Raw genomic sequence first — 22,068 nt, 5'->3', positions numbered from 1 at the left:
AGCCTCCTGGTGCAGGGGAGTTCCTGACACCTTCTCTCTACAAGAGCACTGCTCAGGAGGGCAGAACCATGCCCACGCTTCCTTTTCAGCCCAACTATGTCATGTTTGGAGCCACCACACTGCAAACAGCAGCGAAACCCAAGCTCCCTTCCCCTTTGCAAATCAGGTCTTGCTGACCGGGTGAAGCGTTAAGGCAGAGCCCAACAGGGGCTGCAGATGTAGGGGACTATGTTAAACCTATGGCTTCGAAACGTTGCAGCCTCAGTGAGAAACCTACGGCAGGAACAAAGCGGCAGGTATTCACCAGAGTGTCTGGGGAGGCAGAGGGAGAGAATGCAGCAGCAGGAGAGCATTTAGGAAACAGATGAGGTTTCTATATATATATACAGAGATGAGGAAAGGAGAAGGCAGTGTGTGTTTGCGTGTGTGTGTCCAGGTCACTGAGAAGGCTCCTGTTTAAGCACAAAGTACTGCAGCAAGGCAACAAGCAGAAATGAAGGCTCTGGTTCTTCACTGTGCTGTGGTGACAGCGCTTTTTAGGGCTTGTAGGGTGCGTTCATGTGCATATGTTGGACCTTTTAAACAGGGAATGCAGAGAACAGTACAGAAACCCTTTGCAGGGTATAAACTGTGTTAGGTTTTTAACTGATGTGATGGTCTCTGCAAAGGAATTGTAAATATTTCCACCTTTGTACATTGTCATCTCTCCAGAAAACTTCCAGATACTCAGCAGGAAATGCATAGTGCATTCAGAGTCCATTTAGTCCTGTCAGGATGCCATGTCTGGAATGGGGAGCACTGTGTTTTCCCCAGGACTTGCTGATTGCAGCACAAAGCAAAGAGTAAGATAAATGCAATGAGAATGTGCTGGTTTGGTGGGCGAGACAGGCAGGTGTGGGGTGAGCTGAGGACATGGCAGCTTTAACAGTGTCATTCCCAGCTTGCACAGAGCATCTCTGAGCACAGGGAAGATGCTGCCCCTTGGTGCGGGTATCCCATGAGCACTGCACAGGTATCGGATGCGGGCCATGGGCAGCCAAGGCACTGACTGCTCCATCTAGGTCTTGTTCCAACGCTACCCTCATGGCATCTGGTGCTTTCATGCACCTCGAGGCAGTGCAGATGCCTGGCACCCTAATGCACTGCTGCAGGAGGGCCTATCCTGGTGTCTCTGACTTAAGAGTTTGCTAAGAAAGAGATGCTTTGGATGGGCATTGAGCATGAATGGCTTTGCCATTAGAGCCATAGAGTCCGTTTCACCTCATTGACCTCTATAATCATTTAAACCCAAAGTTAAGCTGGTGTTGTCAGCATGTGGAAGCATCCAGAACCCACCAACCTCTTTAACACCTCGTATGAGTTGGCTGGGAGAGGCAAAACCTTAACATGCAACATATCAAACCTGTGAAAGCATCGCAACACAAGGCAAATTCTTACCCTTCTGAAGTTGTCCCTCTGTTTGCAAGTGTCACACAAGCTGTAGTGATGGAGCAGAGAGAGGGCTGCTTTGGGCTGTACCTTGCTTCTGCTGCATAACATCTGTCAGAGCTTTAGGCAGGGATGAGATGCAAACCAAGCTCTTCTTTCCATTCATCTAAATGGGGAGGGGAGAGAGTAAAAGGGAGATAGCTTTGGTTTACCCGGGGCTCAGCTGTACTCTGTTGATGACTGAAGTGTGAGCTTTCCTTGAGTGCTGTAATCATACGCACACCTTTGCTAGGCTCTTACTCTGCTATTTGAATCAATAATGTTTGACTGTAATATTTTCCCATGGATTTGCTTATAGGAGTAAATGGTATGTTCTCAAGTAAGATGCTAACTTCAACAATCTGGTGTCCTTGACTTGTGTATCTCTGCATGGAGTTTCTCTTGGCTTGGGGTGTTGGGGCTCCTTTTCTTCCTTTCCTTCCTTCCTTTCTTTCCTTTCCTTCCTTTACTTCCTTCCTTCCTTCCTTTTCCCCCTCCATTCATCTTGTGATGGATGAACGCTCACAAGCTGGCAGTGGGCATGGGGAGCACAGCGTGGGGTGGTGCTGCACTAGAGAGCTCTCAGAAAGGGAAAACTTACCTACTTGGCTTTTGATGTTGGACTTGCTTTCCCTGCGGTGGGGAGTGCTACGGTGCTGCTTCCCATCTGTAATGCTGAAACAGAAGTTTTATCTGTGGGCCATTCTCTTTGGCACGGGGCTGTTTCAGCTCGAGGAGATGCCTGCAGGCTGTAATTTCCTGAGCTTTTTCATTCTTCAGCTCTTTTCCTGGCAGCATCATCTCAGCTCACAGTGACAGGAGCTTTGGTCCAGCACAGATTGCTCAGTGGAGCATGCACAGCAGCTCCGCTGCTTGGACGCGCCACCGCACTGATGCGTAACAACACGCTCCTGTTAAAGAGCAAGAGGCTGGTCCATGAGCTGACCCCTTTCCGTGAGCACTGGCGAGATGCTTCCTCCCAAGCCCCACTGTCAGATGGCTGCGGAGCTGAGGTTGCAGTAAGAGGAGCTGCAGTATCACAGGACACGAGTATAAGATATCTGCTGCCCATCAGTCCTGTATCAGCAAAACTCCTTCTCAGAACTTGTGAGCTCAGCCCTTGCCAATGGTGAGCTGTGCCTCTCAGATGTGCCAAAGGAGTTGTCTAAGGCCAAGCAGCAGCTCACTGAGGCATGGACAACATCACTCGATATCCATCCAAAATGTCGAGGCGGTAGCATTTCCTGTGTCCTGACACTGTTTCAGCGGGGATCAGCAGCACAGCCTATGAGGCACCACCAGCAGCAGCAGAGAGGCCACATGAGGGATGTTTATTCTATGGGTTTTGTCCTGCCACAGCCACTTTGGGTAAATTGCAGATATTTGGGCGTCTTTCACCCATTCGCTCTGCTTTAAAGTCATGCTTCTTGATGCTGCGTGTTACTTGGCTTTTCTGTGGCCTTCCTCATTCCCCACTCACTGCCCTATGGCCAGCGCTCTCGTGGTGCTCAGCTCCCAGTACTTGCTGCTGGCACTGCTAACTTGGAGTAACAGCATCTTATTTTTGAATCACTGGGAGGTTCAGGGGGAGGATTTCTTATTAATAACCCAAATTACCCCTTGAAACAGCAACTTGCCTGATGTTAAATATTAAACTCCACTAAGTGGGTGAACCGGAGCTCGGAAACAACAGCGTGCTGGTAATGACTTGCTATGGCAGGAGGTGGTAGCGTTGCCTGCCAGCACGCATTAATCCTTGCTCCTTGGAGAGATCTTCCAGGGCAGTCAGGTGCTCCTCTGCCGCTCCCCAGCTCCGGAATGGCATTTTGCATGCTTTGAACGGATCAGCACATCAAAGGCTGGCGCATCCTCACTCTGGCGTTGCCATGGCAGCGCCAGCGGAGAGGATTTGGATGCTTCTGGGATGGGATTGTGCTGCTGGGTGTGCTGGGACAGAGCAGGGCTGCTCCCCCTCCGTGCCATGACGGACGTGAGCGCGCCCGGTGGGTCTCCTGCTCTGTAACAGGGTGGTCTGCCCCAGTTTGGGGGTGCTGTGATGCAGACCTGTGCATCTGAACTGCTCACCTCAGCTCTCTCTAGTCTGGAAGAGAAGGAAGGGAGTCCTTCCCATGCTGCACCGCATGTGGAAGTAGGTCAGCTGAATTGTACCCTTAGAAATGCCTGTTTCTCTCCTCTGCTTCTCAAGGGAGCCGAGGCAGCAAGCCCTGCTTCAAGCGTTGACTCTGTAGGTGCCTAACGCTGTTAGGATGTCTGCCTCCGGTGCCTCTGCTGTGCCCTGCACATGCTGGATACAGCGGATTTCCAGGGGTGAGCACAGAGCTCTAAACCCTGTGAAAACCTGACTGTATTTAAGCGGTCGCAGCTCTGACCTGTGCCTGCAGGTACAAGACAGAGGCGCTGGGGTGCACAGGAAGGCAGGCAGGAGCATTGCTGCTGACAGGAGCGGAGCAAAGGCCATGAACGTGATCATAATCAATTCAATTTTCTCTTTCTGCGTTTACCCTGAAGTAACTGGGAGCTGATTTCTCTGCCAGGCTGCAGGAGACCTGTGGGAGCACAAAACCTGATTTGTTCGGTAGCATGGATTCATAGGAGCACATCGGGGTTCTCCACTGCTCCTTGGGTGCTGACTTGCCAGTGCCTGCTCCCTAAACTCTGCCTGGTCCTGCTCTGCAATGCAGAATTGGATGCTGGATTGAGAGCAAGAGCTGTCATCCACTGCTGACATACACAAGTTTTCCAGCTTTTAGCTCAGGGTAAGCTGGTCCAGGAACCATTATTCACTGGTCCTGTTTTTGCTTCCTCTCACTTCCACCTGGGCTTTAGTTCCCTGTCTCTAAAATCTCAGAGCCGTGGAATCACAGAATGGTTGGGGTTGGAAGGAACCTTTAACAATCACCCAGGGATTGCTGGGACCTCTTCCACTAGATCGGGTTGCTCTAAGCCCCATCCAACTTGACTTTGAACTCTTCCAGTGATGTGGCATCCACAGCTTCTCCGGGCAAAACGGGGCAGCTGAATATGTTCAGTCTGTGCTACTCTACTAGCTCAGGAGCAGATTAAAACGTGGCAGTGTGTGATGTCCTCCCTCACCACCCTCCTGTCTTCATTTACAGCTTGATTTACGTGCCTTATGTTATCCCAAAAAGCATTTCAACGAGCCATTGTGAAGCCGCTGCCAATATATCAGGGCTGGTTCATGGCTGCCACATTGCACAGTTGCTGCCTGTGCCTGTGCTGGAGTGATGGTGACTCCTGGCAGCTTTGTCCTGCTGGGACACTGCACCCCATTGCAGAGCTGGAGAATGATTTGCTCAGATCCCATTCGCCAGAGGAGGAGTCCTCAGGCTGTGAAGAGCAGGATGCAGTGAAAACGGATTAGTTTCTTATATACAGAGACATAAAGTAGCTGATCTCCTTCCATTCTAGAACAATAGTGAGGCTGCCGTTAGCTCTGCTGGGTCAGTGGAGCTCTACCCTGACTCCTACTCTGCAGAATTTCTCACTTCCCAAAGTAGTGGATGAGTATTTCTGGGACTCTGCTTCTCTCATCCAGAGGCATCTTATGTAACTGAATCAGACCTTAGGGGAAGCGATGAAATCATCCCGAACGCTGATGGGTGCGAGCAGGGCTGTGGGCACGCAGCGATGTGCACGTCTTCGGTGAATCAGTCATTAATTACCCTTAAATGGAACTCCTGGGTTTCAAGTGGCTTTTCTGCAGCCAAGCATCTTCAGAGCATTGCAGGGTGTGGAGAAGGGTGCAGGCTGTTGTGCTGTAAGCAGGATGCAGAGGCTTGGGCTGCTGTTCTTGCTGTGATCAGGTTGTCCAGGAAGGCCAAGGGTGCTCAATAAGGGAATCAATGGTACCTGGAAAAGCTAACCATGAGGAAAAGTTGCCTGGAGTCATCAGAACATGGATGGATATGCATCCGATAAAGCCTTTGGCTCCTTTGCTTGCTCAGCAAGGGGATGAACAAAGGCACAGGCTGCCAAGCTCTTAGATGCCTGTACAGAATTGAGCCCTGGGAATGAAGTAGGGATGTGCAGTTGCACTCCAGACCTCAGGGCATTAACTTTTAGTTCAGAAGGCTTGGATTAAGCTCTTCAGGAAGAGCAAGGACAGCAGGATTGAGAGGCTGGTGCCTTGCCCACTGAGGCAGCGCTGACACTGCAAGGTGTGCAGTCAGGGGGTGCATGGGCTGAGCATGGGCAATTCTCTGCTGCTTTCATTTGCAACCTCCTGTGGTGGTTTAAAACGTGGCCTCGAGCTCGGAGAGTTCCATATAAAGGGTTTCAATTACAGTAAAAGCCCAATGTTTTTCCACCTTCATCCCTCTCAAAAGTCTCATTAAGTTGGACTTCATTCTGTGCAAGTATTAATTGCCTCCGGGCAAAAGCAACCACACACACAGCACATGCTTCTGCTAAATAGTAAAGCATCGGCAGAGTACTGGAAGGAATGTCATGGGAAATGGGGATCCTGCCCCCATTGCAGGGGCCAAGACAACATCTGCAGCCTTTATTTGCTGTGGCTGTGGCTGTGAAGGGCCTGTCCTTGGGGCTCTCTCTTCCACAGGTAGTATCCAGCTCTTATTGCTGCTCAGGGCCCAATTTCCACTCCTGGAAACTCTTTTCCCTGACACCACCCCAGAGCAATGAGAGAGATGCACAGAATGGAGACTTCCCATGACTTGTTTTCCTTTGGTTTTGCCTTGACCCTGTGCCCACAGATCCCTGCTGAGCTGCAGCACTGCCACTGATGTTGCTTACAAATGGCTGGGCTTAGAATTCCACCAAGTTCCTTGGGGATGCTCCTCATCCTGTTCATCCTGCTGAGCTGCGCACCAGCTTGGTCCAGGGGGAAAAGCCGAACGAATCCCAGCCAAGTGTGGTGTGAGCAGTGACTGGGATTCCTTTCCTTTTGGTGCAAACCCTCCTGCCCTGTTATTGATACTGAGCCCCTCAGCAAACTCCAAGAAAACATCAAATCACAGGCGTGCAGCTCATTTCTTGCTGTGAATATTAAACTGGAGCCTGCCTCCTCTCCTCTCTGAGCTCCATGCAGAGCGCTGGGTATCTGGCAGGTGCAGGGTTGCATACCTGGAAGGTGAAGCCTTTTCTTGCTGGTTTAAGCCCAGAAGATGAAAATATTTAGACAGATCTGAAGAGAAGAGGTTTACACAAATGTTTCCTAAGCTCTCCAACACACCTGAGCAAGAAGATCTTGGTGCAGACCGTAGCATCCAGGTCTGCTGCAGACCTCAGGGACCAGGTGACTGCTGAGAATAAAGGTACAATGAAAGTGTGGGGTGAGATCTGAGTTCCTGGCTCTCCTGCTCGATGCTCAGCAGCAGAGCAGAAGATTCCTTTCCAAGAGGAGCAGTGCATCCTGCCAGTGGGGACTGTGCATTCATCTGCTCTCGCAGGCGGTCAGTCTGCACTGCCTCCAGGCATGCACTGTAGCCAAGTGCTGGGTATCTCTCCATCCTGAGATCCCCAAATAGACATAGCATTCAGGCATCTCAGTATAGCTGTAGTCTTGTGATTACAGCAGGACCAGTGGATCCAATAGGATCAATAGCTGGGGTGCATTAGCTGCAGCCTGATAAGGGTCTTATTACGTCTTTGAGATCGGTATGTACCTGAGTGAAAGCAGAAATCTGCATCAGAAGCAGTAATTAAGAAGTGATTTGCCCTTGGCCCATATTGTGGGCATAACGCCAAAGCCTGAGTTCCCAGAACTGGGATTGTTCAGATCCAGGCTGAGCTAGGTGATGTTTTTTGCTCTCAGATCTCTAACAGGGAGGAAAATCAGTGCATGTTAATCCTGTGGGTGAGATGTCTTCTGGTCGACTGGATGTGAGAGCTGGATTGCTGAACGCTACCTTGGCAGAAATCTTCTTTGCAGCCAGGATAACACAGGACTAGGCCATAGCATGAACAATGGGCCATGAATATCCCTTTCCTTTGGGAGTTTTGCAACTCTTTCATGTCTTCACCCTGTGAATGTGACTTCCTGAGGTTTTGTGCCTGAATGAGTATAAATAAGATAAATCAGTGTGATGAAACTTCAGTTGCATTGCCTGGCTTATCCGAGTGATGAGCAAACACCTAGAGACTCACGTATAAGACACCAGAGAGGCTTGTGCTATGAAGCTGTGTGCTCAGTGTGCGTGCAGGGACGGGCAAAGGCTGGGAACTCTATGCATGGCAAACCTTTGTTCCCTTCCCATCACAGACCTTGGCACAGCTCCTCCGCTATAGGAAGCTGACGAGCAGGTGTCCGTGCGGACCTTTCACATGCTTCCTGTGCTGCTCGTGGCTGATGATTCCAGCTCTTTGGATTTGCCATCTGAGAGGTGAGGCACCGGCAGCTCCAATGGACTTCCTGTGGAATGATGGAGCCCTGTGCCAGGAGCCACGAGTGCCACAGGAAAGCAGGGCTCAGCCTCGCTGTGCTCGGAGGAGCAGCAGTGTCTGAGCACTGCAGAGCATCGCTATCTGTTATGTATGCCCACATCACTGCTGCTCTCTCCGAGCAGCAGGAAGCAGCCTGCCAGCACCAGCAGCGCTGTTTCTCTGAGCACCTTCTGTTATCCATGGCTGGGCAGCAGTGGCACAATCACCAAGGGTTTAAATTATTCAGTTCTGTTGCTGACACAGCTTTAAACCTGCATTCGCGTTCCTAAGAGAACAGCTTGGTGAGCAGAACCAGGGAGCCCGGCGGCCCCTTGGGGCCTCAGGAGGTGACAGGAACACAGGGAGAGAGTTGTCCTCTGTAAGCAGAAAGGGGACAGGCTGGAGCGATGTGAAGCCATCACATACCCTTCAGGGTACAGCGAGTGCCCAATGGAGCTGCTCTCCTTCAGTGGCATCAGCCCCGTGCCCATCCTGGCATCACATCTCAAACTGCACATCGTTCCCTGAGCAAAATGCATTGAAGCCCACTGGTGAAGTTATTTACTCTTCTCCAAGTTAACGTGTTTGAGGTCCTCTGCTGCACACACTGCCCATTCCCTTAAATGAAAGGAAAAGAACAGCTGAGGATAGACCAGCAGAAGCCAGCAAAGAGGGAGATCACTTCTCCAGTTACATGGAAGATAACAACGCAGAGGAAGGAGCCTTTCATTCCTCCACAGCTACATCATAGGGCAGTCGAGCTCCTCCAAAGGTCAGAGGCAAACTCTGTATCCTGAACAACCAAACCTCTGTAGCTGAAGGAGAAGTTTCCTTTAGAGACTTCTTCCTTTGAAATCAGCTGAAATCAGCTGCTCTCCTCCCCATTGACTTCGCCTGCAGTTGCTGCTGGGATTCAATGTCTTTATCTCAGGTGTAAACCTGGGATGCACCAAGGGACGCCGAGTCTCATCCCAGGAACCATCTCAGGACAGCAGAGGGAGAAATTACTGTTCCTGTGGGTATCATAGATATTACAGCATCCAGGGAACAGCACTTAATACTGGAACCCTGGCTTGCAAAATGCCCTGAAGCCCACAGGGAGCACAAGGGCCTTCGTGCGAGCTGACAGCCATTATTTGCTGTAACTCTCAGCTGCTGTTTCTTACAGAGCATTCCTATTGTGTCTGTTGTGAATCAGTTCCCTTTGCAGAGCTCCAGTTTAACTCTGTGTTAGCTTTTGTGGATGCAACACAGTCCTGAAGGCCTTTAAGGGGACATCAGTGTGGATGTCTCTAAGGAGAGGACACGGTATGAGATCTTAGGGAATGAGCAACCCAACCCGTATCAGTTCAGGGTCTGGAAGCACGTAAGTGTTAAGGAACTGCCTGAGACCGTTTGAGGTGTTCTCCTGGAAATGGAGAGATTGAGAGCTGTTCGTTTATTTGAGCTGTATTTGTGTCTGCCAGGCTCTGATGTCTCAGACAGGGTTGTTCCCATACTGCTGGTTTCCCCAGAGCGGCGGGCTGTGTCCGAGGTGTTCCTGTTGGGTGTAACAGGCAAGACAAAGGTGGCAAAGCACCAGTAAAGCAAGCTGCTGAAGGAAGGGTTCAGATGCATCTGATTAGCAGGGGACAGCGATCAACCTGGCAAAGAGACTCCTGAAGTCAGGCACTCATCTCATTCCTTACGGCTGCAGAAAGGCTCTGCCTTAGGGGCAATGAAGACTCGAGGGACCTGGGGCAGCTCCTTATCGCTGCCCACCGCGAGGCCTGGAGACACGTGCCAGAACACCCTGTTTGCCATTATGGTGCCCGCAGTGACCACAGCTATTTCCTGCTCTCTCCCTCAGCCAGGCTGTGAGGGAATCCCAAGCGCCGTGTCCCCTCCTGCACCGCTCACGGGGAGCCTTCCAGCGGGACACTGCTCTATAGGAGTTCCCTAGGGACACACAGCTGGCAGAGCTGTTTTCCCTCCCTCTGGAGTGCCGCAAGCTGTGTTTATGCTGCCCAGCCCTTTCCCAAACCTTACTGGTTTGCCCTGGGATGAAGTGCCTTGTCCCTCCTGCACCTGCAGTCCCAAAGGGGCCGGGTGGACGGTAGCCGGCAATAGGAACCAAGCCACACTCCCAGCACCCCCAGTGCTCCCATTGCCAGGGTGTCCCCAGTGCAGTGTCCGCATCCAAGGGTTCGCTGCCCCACGCGGTGTCACCCCCAGCACAGGAGCGGGTGGGATGGGAGCGATGTCCAGCAGGTCTGTTCCTGGGGACAACTGGTGTGACTGCCTTGCGTGTCTTTCAGAGAGGGCATGCACCAGCCACTGTGGACCCCTTGCCTTCTTGCTGCAAGCAAGGATCTCCTGAAGGGATGCTGGAGCAGGAGTCTGCTGTGCAGGTAGAAGGGGGGAAAGGGGCGCGTTCATTGTATTGCAGTGGGCTCCGGGCCCTACAGAGGACCTGGAGCTGCTGTCACTAGAGCTCATTTGCTACTTCTGTTCCATCTCCGTGTCCTTCATTTGGGACTATGCCCAAGCCAAGGTCTACAGAGACCGGTGACCAACGTGGGGTCTTCTGGCCCAGCCTGCTTGGTGCAGCACAAACCACAACATGGCTCTGGCCACGGAGCTGCTCCCCTGTGGTTTGTACTGGTTTGTGTGGCTGCAGGCTCACCTCCCCATGCGCTGTTCGAAGAGCAGGGCTCACGCTCATGGGCTCCTCCTTGTTTACAGCTCATGGGCACGTTTATGAAGCGTGCTTCAGGCATGACCCTCCCTCAGCACCCTTGTCCGGCCTCGGAGCAGTCCCCAAGCCCCTGACGTGGGATGTGTAATCTCCAGGCTCCAGACAGGACCCCGCCACGGTGCCAGCAGGCACGTGTGAAGGGTGATAGGGCACAGTCCTGCTGCTGATAAACTCCTCCGGTCGAGCTGCTTGCACTTGGTTTGGCTGCAGCATTCGGTGTACGAGGCTCATCGCAGTGTCCAGGCTAGGCTGACCCTCCTGCAGCGATGCCATGCCTGCATTACCTGAGGGTGAGTACTTGGGCATGGTGAGGGACTGGGGGGAGAGGAATCAGGTCAGTTCTCAGGGTGCTGGTTTGCACACAGGAGTTGTCCTGGCCGGTAACATGGACTTAAGGCTGGTCCAGAGAAAATGGCCCTTGTCCCCAAAAGATTGTAGCTAAATGGATCATAAATGGCAGGAAGGGCTTGCTGCCCTTCTGAGGTTGCTGGGGGCTTGCCTAAGGTGATGCTGGGAGCCAGTGGCAGAGCCTGGCATTGAGGCTACATCCCCCCTGGTGCTGTACCTGCCTCATCCTTCTCACCAGCGCTTTGTTGAGGTGCCCCCAGGTGCTGGTTCTTTGCACTGCTGTAATGGTAAATGTTGGGGTTTGTGTTCCCATCGTTGCTGTTTCACCCAGCGAAGCTCTGGACGGGCTCATGGGATGCCATCCCTTTGTCAGCACTGTGCTCTCCAAGGAGCCCATCCTCCCCAGGCAGAGCCATACGGCCAGGCCTGTGCTATAGGTGCTTTCCTGGCAGTGCTTTCATCCCTGCATGGCTTCTGGAGGCTGCACCCCATGCACTGGCCAGGCCAGCCTGGCCGCAGTGCATCTCCTGCAGCCATGGCACTGCGATGCTCACAGCATGCAGCGCTGAGCTCGGTGCGGGCAGGCAATGCACGTGTGGATGAGCCTGCAGGAGCAGAGGTAGGGACAGTGACTCAGAGCAGGCTGCAGAAGTGAGGAGCGGGTTATAAGCATCACTAGGAAAGCGAAGCCAGTTTCTCCATGAGGCACCAGTGCAGACCCTGATGGCATGGGCTGGACTCCAGGGCATCTCCTGAGTGCCCATTGCCCAGGGCAGGCTGGAAGCTGGTGTGTTTGGTGTGCCCCAGTCCCTGACCTGCACCGGGCAGCTCAGAGCATCTCTCTGCTTTTCCGTTTGCACTGGCACCTGCTAGAGCGCTCCCGACTGCCTGGTGTCCATACGGATGTCGTGGTCCGAGGGAAGGAAGTGCATTGGGAAAGTAGGAGACAAAAAGCAGCCACAATGCTGCTGCATCTCCTTCAGCAGCTGTAATCCTTGTTATGGTGTAGTGCCTGAGCAAGGGCGCTGCTGTATTGTCTTCAGTCACAGTCTGGGTGTTTTCTGGTAAGGTAAAAATAGCTTTTCTCTTTCAGGATACGCAGAGAGCAGAGGCTCCTGCTCACATCAAAGGCGAGTGACAGCTTTCCCCTGGATGTGCACGGTCTCAGCTGGCAGGAGCTGTGTTAATTCTTGCCCTGCTTTGGCTCTGTGTGGAAGGAACCCTGTCCTGGGCTCCAGGTCCCTGTCTGGACCTCGGGACCCTGTTCCTCTCTCCACTCACTGCTGCTGGACCCAGCACTGCTCTGCCTTGGGGAAGTGGTGGTTTGCGAATGGCAGAACAAGATCTTAGTGCTACTGCTTAGAGAATTCCTTAGCAGCGGTTGGGAGCTTCCATAGAGGTGGAGGCATTGACACCTTATCAGAAGGATCAGTCTGCTGCACAGGGGCAGCTCCCAAGCCCTTGCTGAGCACCGATTAAGCTGTTTCTGGTATCCCCCCCTCCCAGACCTGAACCTGTTCCAGGTCCAGCCGCCAGCCAAGGGGACCAGGGAGGGGGGAAGGAAGGAGCCAAATGGCTGCACAATGTCTGTATCTGAATGTGGTCGGCAGGGATGGAGTTAACCCTGAGCTGCACGGTCCAGAGCTACCTCTCCTGTTCCGAGTGTTCAAAATGGGCTTTCCAGAGGTAGTTACTCGTGGTTATGTAAAGGAAGAGGACTGAGCATGATGGAGGGGCTGGTCTGAAAGCCTGCCCCTCTTCACTGCTTTCAAGCTGACGAGTTGCCTTCCTTCCCTCCCTTTGCTTTGGGACTTCTCCTCTGCCAGTTGTGCTCTAACAATCCCTTGCTGCAGGAATGAGAGCAGATCCTTCATTTCCTGCATGCTCCCAAGATACTTGGGCTCCCCCTTGCATTCCGGTCTGGGATCTCCAGAGCACAAAAGCCATCAGCCTCTGGTACATGCCCTGGGGCTATTGTGGACTCTCCGCTCAGCAGGCAGGAGCATGGACACAGGGCTCGGGCTGGTGCATGGAATTAGAGCAAAGCGGATGCCTTGCAGAAATGACCTCTTGTGTCTTGACTTCTCCTCAGTCCTATTAAGATATGCAAACCTGCCCTAAATCATGTGGGCAGAGGTGAGGATGCTTGGAGGACAGAACTTGGGCATACGGGTCTATCTGCCTCCAATCCTGTGGGCAGGGATGAGGATGATGAGAGAATAGGATCTGTGTGTATGGATTTATCCTTTTATCGGATGGATTTTTCCCAGTGCTTTTGCTTTTCCCTTTCATCTGGATTTGCAGCCTGTGCCTGGTGGCCTCTGCTCCGCGCTTCGCTGCCTGCCTGCCTGAGGCGTTGCTGCTGTGGGCTCTCTGGAGATGCTCTGTGAATGCTGTCTGTGCCACTTGGAAGGCAGAAACCTGCCAGTAGGTTTTGTTTCCAGCACGGAGAGTGTCAGGTTCCTCTGAATACAGAAAGAGAAGCTTCTGTAAGGCAGACAGTGCGACTGCTGCTTCTGGGCATTCCGAGGTGGATCTTCAGTTCGGTTTTCCTGACCTTCCCTGATCATCTTAGGCAGACCTCAGGTGCCATCTTTGACTGCTCTTAATCTCTGCAGCTGCTTTATTGTGTTTCCAGGACTGGCATATCCTTCTCATCTGATGAGAAGGGATCCAGGTTATCACCTGCAGACCCAGCTCGTGATGTCTGCAAGGCAGGGAGGTCCAAATGAGCTCTGGCTCCAGAGGAATCCCTTGGTTGGGAAAGGAAACCCCTACACTGCTGTAAGGTTTTGCTGTCTCAAGGGTGAGGATCATGCTCATTACTGGACACAAGCCCACATAAGTCAAGAAATGTCAAAGCAGACATCAGGGGTTGTTGCAGGGGCTCTTGCTCTACCTCCCCATCTGGCAGCACTGACCTTAGACGCCAGCACCCTGGCACTAGCAACTGGAAGTGACCGCATGACCTCCTAGGTGTGAGCTGGACCTTTCCCCGCACCTTCTAGGTAGGATGCCCATAGCAAAACCTGGCTTCAGTGCCAGGGTTCAGGTTGGCATCTGGCTGCTGGCCCTGGGGCTCTTTGGTTCTTGGGGTGATGGTGTGCTGCCCAGCCTGCTGGGTGTTGCCTTGCTGGAAAGGCTCTTGGGAGAGATTGTGGCCCTCCTGTTGCTGTTTCTGTGCTGATCACAACAGTTTGCACATCCCACTCCGCAAGATGCCTCGGCTGACTTTGCTCCTCGTACCCAGCTGCAGGGTGGCACATGTGGCTCTCGATAAGGGGGTTTGGAGCAGCAAACAGATGCCTACAGCGTGCAGAGCAGGAGCTGCTAAGCTCCTTGTTGGAAGGAGCACACGGCTTCCAAAGGACACAAAAGAGAAGATGCAGAGTTATCATTCATGGCCGAACTCATGAGACAGCAGGAAGCCTGTGCAGCAGTGTGATTGCTTTCCAGATCTTCGGAACCATAGGGAGCTTTTCACCAGCAAAGCCTGCTGCTCCTCACTGACAATGCTTTCCAATAGCTAGGCCTGGAAGAAACAAAACTGAATGAGTGCCCGGGCTGGCTGCCTGCCCCAAGGATGGCTGCATGGGCCTGGTCTGTATCCTGCTGCCTCTGTCACGCAGGGACTAAGGCAAAGCTGCCACACAGCTCCATGCAGATCTCACTGCCATGTGGCAGGGAGCATCTTGCTCCCCAAGGCATGGGAAGTGATTTGTTATTTGGAAGTCTGCATTGAGATTCCTCTTCGCTGGTGTAAGAGCAGCCACTTTCCACAGTGAGACCAGAGACTCTGAAGGTAGAGACCAGCGAAGAGCAAAGGCAGGGGCTGAATGATGGAACTGGGCATAGAGACTCTGCATGGTTCAGCTGCAGGGCAGCTCTGGCTGTGGGATACCTTTGGGTAGAGAGTGAAGAAAATACAGGCATTTAAAACCCTCACAGTGGCTGCATCTCCCCCGCTCTTCCCTCTCTGTAAGAAGTCCTCGCATCTCTTCCAGTTGAGCAGGGAATCGGCTGTTTTCGACATCAGAGCACTGCTTCTGCAGGCAGTGAGCAGGTCTGATGGGTACCAGCAGCCCCTGAGCGGGTATGCCGCCTGTCTGCTGCCTTGGTGCTATGTGGTGGTGCTGTGGCATGGGTCAGAGACCTCTTGGAAAGGGCACTCAGGCACTTTCTGCTGGCATCTTTGGTCCTGTCCAGAGCAGCACCAGAGGAGCTGTGTGTGAAGGGGTCCCACCTCCTCTTGAGCTCCTCAGCAAGAAGCCAGCTCAGCCCTTCCTCGTGCCGGGTGCTGTATGTGAAGGAGTTGCAGTCCTTGCTCAGGCTGCCTCATTGCTGCTGCAGACAGAAGGGATAAGTGGGCAGATAGGGTACAGAGGGCAGCACAGAAGGATGCGCATGTGCCTTCCAACAGCGCGGAGCAGTGTGGCAGCTTGCTTCCTGCCTGTCTTTGTGTCCCAGAAAACACCGTGAGACCAGCACAAGTCCCCAGACTCTTTTGCGCTGGGGATTCATCCACTTGCAGCATGTTCAGAGTGGGCTCCACACAAGGAGACGATGCACAGACCCTCCCTGCCCTTATCAGTGCTGTGCAGATGGAGCCTGTCCCTAGTGAGCCAGGAGCTGCCACAAGAGATTAGAGCACAGCCAGCAGACAGAGCGGGATGACTGAACCTGTGATGCAGCCCTTGAAATCCAGCCTGAGCCTTTCCTTTGGCACCACTTCCCCTTTGCTCATTGCCTCAGCCACAGATACGATGCGATGGGCTTGATCGGGTCCAGGCTTCTCATGCTGGGGAAGGCATTAGGACATTGGTCCAGCAGCAGGAATGCTTTGCAGGACAAGGCTGTGAGCAGGGCAAGGCTCTTCTACTCCTATTCCTACCTGTGAATAGGAGCAGAGGAGCCACTCATCAGGGCCAGGAGATGGAAAGAGGAAAAGGTAGCAGGCAAAGGGAGCTTTTTCCTGAAGGAAAAGGAAGGGAAAGAGGACAGAAGCACAGCCCGGTGTGCTGTGCTGTGGCTTTCAGCTTAGAAGGTCTTGTAGCACTTGTAATATCCAGATCTGAGGCTTCTTCCTTAGGGAATTGCTGGCAGCAGCCTCCTGACACTTCACATCTTGAATGTCTGAAGCCTGTGTATGGGAGTTAGCTGCCATAAAAGAGAGCAAGAGGCACACGGCAAGTGAGGCAGTTCCTTTTCCCCCCTGGAATAGCTCCTTTTGCTAGGAAGGCAATGGGAAATGGGAAGAAATACTACAAACTCCAAAGGAAGGGGAACCAGTAGAGGCAGTCTGTGCATCTGGAAGCAGTTGCTGTGTATCCTGGGGCACACGGATATACTGGGAGGTGCATATACTATGCCCATGCTGCGCTTGGTGCTTATTAGCGGATGGTACCAGTGCAACGTGTGTGTGCTTGTGTTGAGATACGTTGGTGTTGTGCTGGCTGGGATGTGTGTATCCTTCTGATCCACACATCTACCTGCGCCCACAGGGTCTCTGCATGGGAGATGGCAGTGACCCAATGCCTTCATCTCCCTGGAGAGCGCGAGGTCGGTCCCACCATGCACACTGGCATCAGAAGGGCAGCGTGGCTGCAGATCTGTTTCCTTTGGAGCTGAGCTACCCCTTCTTCTCTGGTTGCATGTGTTTGTCTGACTGCTGCTGTCTGATCCCTGCGTCCCTCTGTGCATCTCCGAGCATGGGGAGCAGAAGGGCAGCACCTCTGGAGCGCTCCAGCCCCAGCGCATCCTTCAAGGCCCCGACCCTCAGCATCCAGAGGGTCTGGAGGGAACCAGGACCTGTCTCCTGGGTGGCAGCTATTACCTGTGAAGTGCCGGCTCCAGGGCACGTCTGTGGGGCTTGCTCCTTCTCTGCTGTTCCCGAGGCAGCCCTGCCCCGTTCCCTGCACTTGGCAGCAGTGATTTGCTTTCCGGAGGCAGCTTGGTATTAAATATCCTGTCTGACACAATAATGGAGAGAAAATGAACAAATTCCATTAGCGGCTGGCGATCCCTGCAGGGTCTGCGCCGGAGCGAGCAGCGAGCCTGTATTTTTAGCTAGAATGCAATGCAACTCACTGGCTCTCTCAAAGCTGGGGAGTAGATAACCAAGGAGGGAGAAGGGGGACGTCAGGCTCAGGTTTCAGCTCAAGTGCCAGACTATGGCAGCACGAAAGGGCTGGTCCGGTCCAGACGTGGCTGTGAGTATCCACCGCTCTTCTTCGTGCCCGCAGAGACCTCTGCTTTGCTTTTCTGCCTGCTTTCTGCCTCTGCTGCTGGGGCTTTGGGAGACCGGAGCCTCCCTAGAGTGTTACCACGTTAATCTTCACAGCTCCATGTCTGTCCCAAGGGTGGGAGAGCCTGGCTGAGCTGCGCTTTGGCTTCCCCAGGGCTTTGCTGTTGGAGGTCTGTGCTGTGGCTGGCATGCGGGCAGCAGAGCGGAGGTGCTGCCTTGTCACTGATCCTGACCCGAGATGCAGAGGCTCCTAGCAGGGTCTGGAGCTGGAAGAGCTCCTTGCGTTCAACCTGTTGCTTGAAGCCTGTCGGTGTTTCCTTGCTATAGACAGCACGCAGGGCTCTGAGGGCAGGCGCCCAGTGCTAAGCACAGCGCTAGTGCTGCCTTCTGTACAATCATCCCCTATGACAGGAGCACTGCTGTGAACCGGGGGGGCACGTCCCCACTGGACCAGGCTATCCCCTGGGCTGCTAGCAATGGAGCCAACTGGCACAGGAGGCTGAGCATCAGCACATGGAGGCCGCGCCAGGGAGTGCATGGAGGTGCTGCCTCCACCACTGTCCCTATGAGCCCCAGGCACTGGCCTTGCTGGAGGCAGCAAGGCAGTGGTCCCAGGATGTGGCTGTTGCTCTGGGGTAGGAGGCTCAGGCAGATGGGCTAAAGGAGGCGGATGGAGGACAGCAGAAGGCTGTTGTGCTGCTTCAAAGCCTGAATTCTAATGGCTGAGGCTGCATCATCCTGCCTATATTTGCTTCCAGTGCTGTCCTCTGTGACCATGCGACTTCAAGCTCCTGTCCAGGAGCTTGCTAAGCTTGGTGCTCCCCTGCAGCCAGGCTGTGGCACTGCAGGATGGGCTGGGATGGCACAATATAGGCTCTTGTAGCACAGGAGGTTTCCTGGTCAGGGTCAGCGTGAGTGGTACAAGAGGGGTTCTGATTTGCTATTGGAGCTTAAGGCAGAAAAGGGTATCCTGTGCTCTTGCTGTGGATGTCTCACGGCTCTTTAGGCTGGACCTAGGAGGCATCCACTGGCGCAAGGTCCCAGCCTCACAGCCCCACATCACTGCATTTTCACCCTGTTGTTCTCCAGCATCTGGTGAACCATCCCATGGTCTTCATTTGCTGCCTTACACGGCTGAATAGCGTTGCTTCAAGTACTGCTGTGCCTTGCCTGGGTTCTAGTGGTGCTGGGGGGCACTGCCTTGCTCCTGATGGAGGAGAACACTGTGACTTCCCTGGCTGGGGGTGCCGGTACCGAGCTCACTGCTGCGGCCACCCGCGATCTCTGGAGGACAGGGATGGGCTCACCACGACTGCAGTCCCTCAGCCAGGACATGGGCATTTCCTGGGCCAAAGGAGGCTGCCAGGGTTGCAGGAGCCACTTAGAGCTTCCCCCCTACCCCATCCGCAGTGCTGGGGTGAGCTACAGCCCTCACTTGGCTCTCCTGCCAATGGATGCTCTAAGTCCAGGTCCCAACCATGCCGCTTCCTCTCTGACTTGGGTCCTATCAGTCTGCTCCACCTTGACCTGCCCAGGCTCTGCCTTGTCTGCCTGGTCTCTGTAGTCACGTTCTCTGCAACTGATGAAGAGCTGGCCCTGTGCTGGTGATGGGGGAGAGCAGAGGGACCCTGAGTCTTATTCTTCGTCTTCTTTTCCCCAAAGGCCGATGCTGCGACCAGTTTCTTGAGAGCTGCAAGATCCGGGAACCTGGACAAAGCCTTGGATCACCTCAGGAATGGGGTAGATATTAACACCTGTAACCAGGTAGGTGCAACCCACAGGGCTTCTGGTACCATCTCTGGTTCATGTGAAAATGTGCCACGGTGGCTCCCCAGGCCCAGCAGCAGTCACTGCACCCCTTCCTTGCGCTGCTCCCATAGGATGGAGGCAGGGATGTTCCCCATGTGCACAGCTGATGGGGAGCACATCCCCTGATCCCAGTGTGCAGTGTGCTAGGGAGGGAATGGATCACCAAAGGCACATCTGGACCTGTTGTCTCTGAGGCAGGGAGGGCAGCAATAGCTTTAAGGACCTGGGAGCCTGGCTGGAGCACAGCAAAGGGTCTTAACAGGTAAGCAGAGAGGGAGGCTTCTGTAATTGGAACAGATGAAAGGGGCTCACGTGCTTATCAAAGGGCAGAGCAAACAGCTGTGAATTGTGTAGCACAGGGGCTGGGATGCTGCAGGAACCACTCCTGCGATGCTCAGGCTTTCAGGTTCCCCTTGACACAAGCAGGGGATGTTTCCAAGGTGCCAATGGAGATGCCTTGGGAGGTGCTGGCTCCTCCTAGCCCGGAGCAGGGTCGGCTCTGCCCCAGGAGGGCAGAGCTGCGGGCGCAGAACGTCTTGTACCTGTGCAGCTGCCAAACGCAAGCGGCTCATCCTGACCCGGGGCTGTGGGGAGAGACCGGGCTGTTGGGATGGGCTGAGGGGGACAGGGAGCCTGCGCCAGGCCGGTGCTGGGGAGGCTGACTCAGCAGGGAGCACAAGCGCCTGTTCTGCTTCGGCATCGAGTCCCCACACGAAGCAGAGCTCGGAGCGGCTGATTTGTGCACTGCAGAGGCCGGTGCCGGTTACTGCAGGCGGGTTCCCCAGGGGATGCTACCAGCTCCTGTTCTGAGGCACGGCACCGTGCAGGGGTCCTGGGCGCACTGAGGCTTGCATCCTCCTGTCTGGGGCGCTCGATGGGGCTTGGGGAAGGCTCGGAGATGCTCGTTTTGCTCATCGCTGCGTTATCTGGGTTATTAGTTCATAATCAGCATCCAGATACTTTCAGAGGGCTTCTACCTCGGGACTGTGTGGGGCCATAAGGGATTTAGAGCAAAGAGGTCTTGTAGTGAGAAGAGGCAGAAAGTTTTCGGTTTCAGAGTCCTTTGAATCCATGGGGTCCTGTTGATGGGTTTAGAGGCTCTGAGCCCACATTTGTTGCACAGGGTTTGAGAGGAGGGGAAATGAGCAGGGACAACGAGGTGTTGAATGCACTCACTGCTCCCTCTGGGAAAGCAGGAGCAGGGAGATCCCTGTGCCACTCTCCTCCCAGGATGGATGCTGCTGGGGATGCTGCCACGTTCCTATATGCCCTGTGTGTGCAAAGCCTGACAGGGAAAACCCACTTTGCCTGGTCACCAATGGCTTGAGCATCCCCTCCTGCCAGTTCTGTGGGTGTCTGTTGGGTGTCACAAGCAGGGCACACCACGGGTGCTCACTCAGGCCTGAAAGCAGAGGGAGGATTTCTACATGTACTGCTCCTGTACCGATCTAGTGCAAAGAAATACATGGTGCTGGGGAGGGCTCTGCAAGGAATTAAACCAAGGACACCCAGCTACAAGCTAGGTGATGGCTTCGAACTGCTTCTTCGCCCCGAGGGATGGTCAGTCATCAGCTGCCTCCACTGACGGGCTCTGAGTCCTGTTTCCAGCCAGATTGTTGGTGTTGATGGGGGGATGTAACACCTTGACGGGCAGCACATGGCTACAACAGTAGGAGACTGTTCTTTCAGTGACATCTTTGCACTGGTTCCTGCCATCTCCCTGAGGTTAGATGGCACTTTGGGGTTTCCTTCTGAGGAATATCAGACCTGTGGGAAAGGTCCAACCTCACATGTCCTGTATCGAATAAAGAGGGATATATGTGGTCAGACCTATCCCACAGGCCCTGTATTCTTACTCAAGTGCAGAGACCTTGACATGCCATCTGATCTTCATCCTGCCGCTTCATCCCCCTCATTGCTGCCATCTGCATCAGTGTCTCCATCATCCACCTCTCCCGTGTCTCGAATTCCTGCATGCTCCCATCGCATCCCTGAGCAGCTGGAGGCCTGAGGATGAGCACGTCTGGCTGCCAGGACCCTCTCCAGCAGGGAACAGCGCTGTGCTAGCACATGGGGACCAGAAGATGTCTCTGCTGGGGTGGTCAATCACAGTCCTGATGGGCAGCCCTGCTTTGATACAGGCAAAGTGCAAAGTCCTGCCTTTTGTGGCTGTCTGCAGCTGTGTTTGTCGCATTGGCAGCCGGCAACTGGGATTCCTGGGAAGTGTTCATGGCACTTAGTGAGGGAATGCAGCACCTTTCAGATGAAGCACATCCTGTGGCGGTTCTGGGTCAGATGAGCTGTCAAGCCAAAAGCGAATGTGCAAAGCAGCCTGTATTGCTCCTGGAGCAGCAATATCCACTGGGAAACAGTGTTCTGCAGACATTGCGCTTATTGCTGTAAGGGAATAATGATTCCTCACAGGTTTGCAGCATTCAAAATGTTATTTGTGAATCCCTCGCTGAGGGGAGCAATGGGGCATCTGTGTCATGAGTTTAACAGAGAAAAAACAGTGTTAGAGGTATGTGTCTGTGGCCATGTACCCAGCTTGTGAGCTCATGAAGGTGTCAGTGACCATCTGTACAGGGTTGTGCAGGGGTGGTGCAGTGAAAGAAGCTGGCCTTGACCGAGGTGATGGGCTGCGTTTCCTTTCAGGGGCTGTGTTCTGCAGAATTCCCACTGAACCTTGCCTTGGAAGCAGCTCTTTTGTGCTCGAGGCTCGGGGGCACAGGGGAAGCCTGCGGGGTTTGGGGGATTTTCCTTTTTGTGCTGTAATCGGAGTTGAGCAAAAGAATCCGTGCCTCTGACTGTGATTCCGCATAGCTGGTGCTGTGAGCGAGAGAAGGTGGAAAACCCTCTTCCAGCGTGATAACGCTCTGGAAGCTGTTCTAACTGAAGTATTAAGGGCTGGAACTGGAGCCTCCAGGCATTTGCTGCTCCCCTACACATATTCAGGTGGGGATGAAGCATTTCTGTGAAGTGATCATCCAGTACAGGAGCTGAAACAGATGGTTGGGAGGTGGAGTGCTTGGGCAGGACT

At 53.7% G+C, this 22,068-nt stretch overlaps 1 protein-coding gene across 4 annotated transcripts in view; it reads left to right on the top strand.

Annotated features, from left to right (window-relative positions):
* Positions 1-10,773: 10,773 nt before the first annotated feature.
* The window catches only part of LOC308230071 (ankyrin-1-like), a 34,130-nt gene continuing 22,835 nt past the window's right edge, over positions 10,774-22,068 (top strand). For all 4 annotated transcript variants that reach the window (XM_080634533.1, XM_080634534.1, XM_080634532.1 and 1 more), the window contains exons 1-2: positions 10,774-10,917; positions 18,882-18,983. In XM_080634533.1, the coding sequence (XP_080490659.1) occupies positions 10,894-10,917; positions 18,882-18,983 (126 nt within the window). In that variant the 5' untranslated portion in view covers positions 10,774-10,893. The remainder of the gene's footprint in view (positions 10,918-18,881; positions 18,984-22,068) is intronic.

This window comes from Psittacula echo (assembly GCF_963264785.1).
Source record: "Psittacula echo genome assembly, chromosome: 25".
Classification (NCBI taxonomy): domain Eukaryota; kingdom Metazoa; phylum Chordata; class Aves; order Psittaciformes; family Psittacidae; genus Psittacula; species Psittacula echo.
The sequence above is the reverse complement of the archived record's forward strand: the minus strand, read 5'-3'. Positions and strand labels throughout refer to the sequence as shown.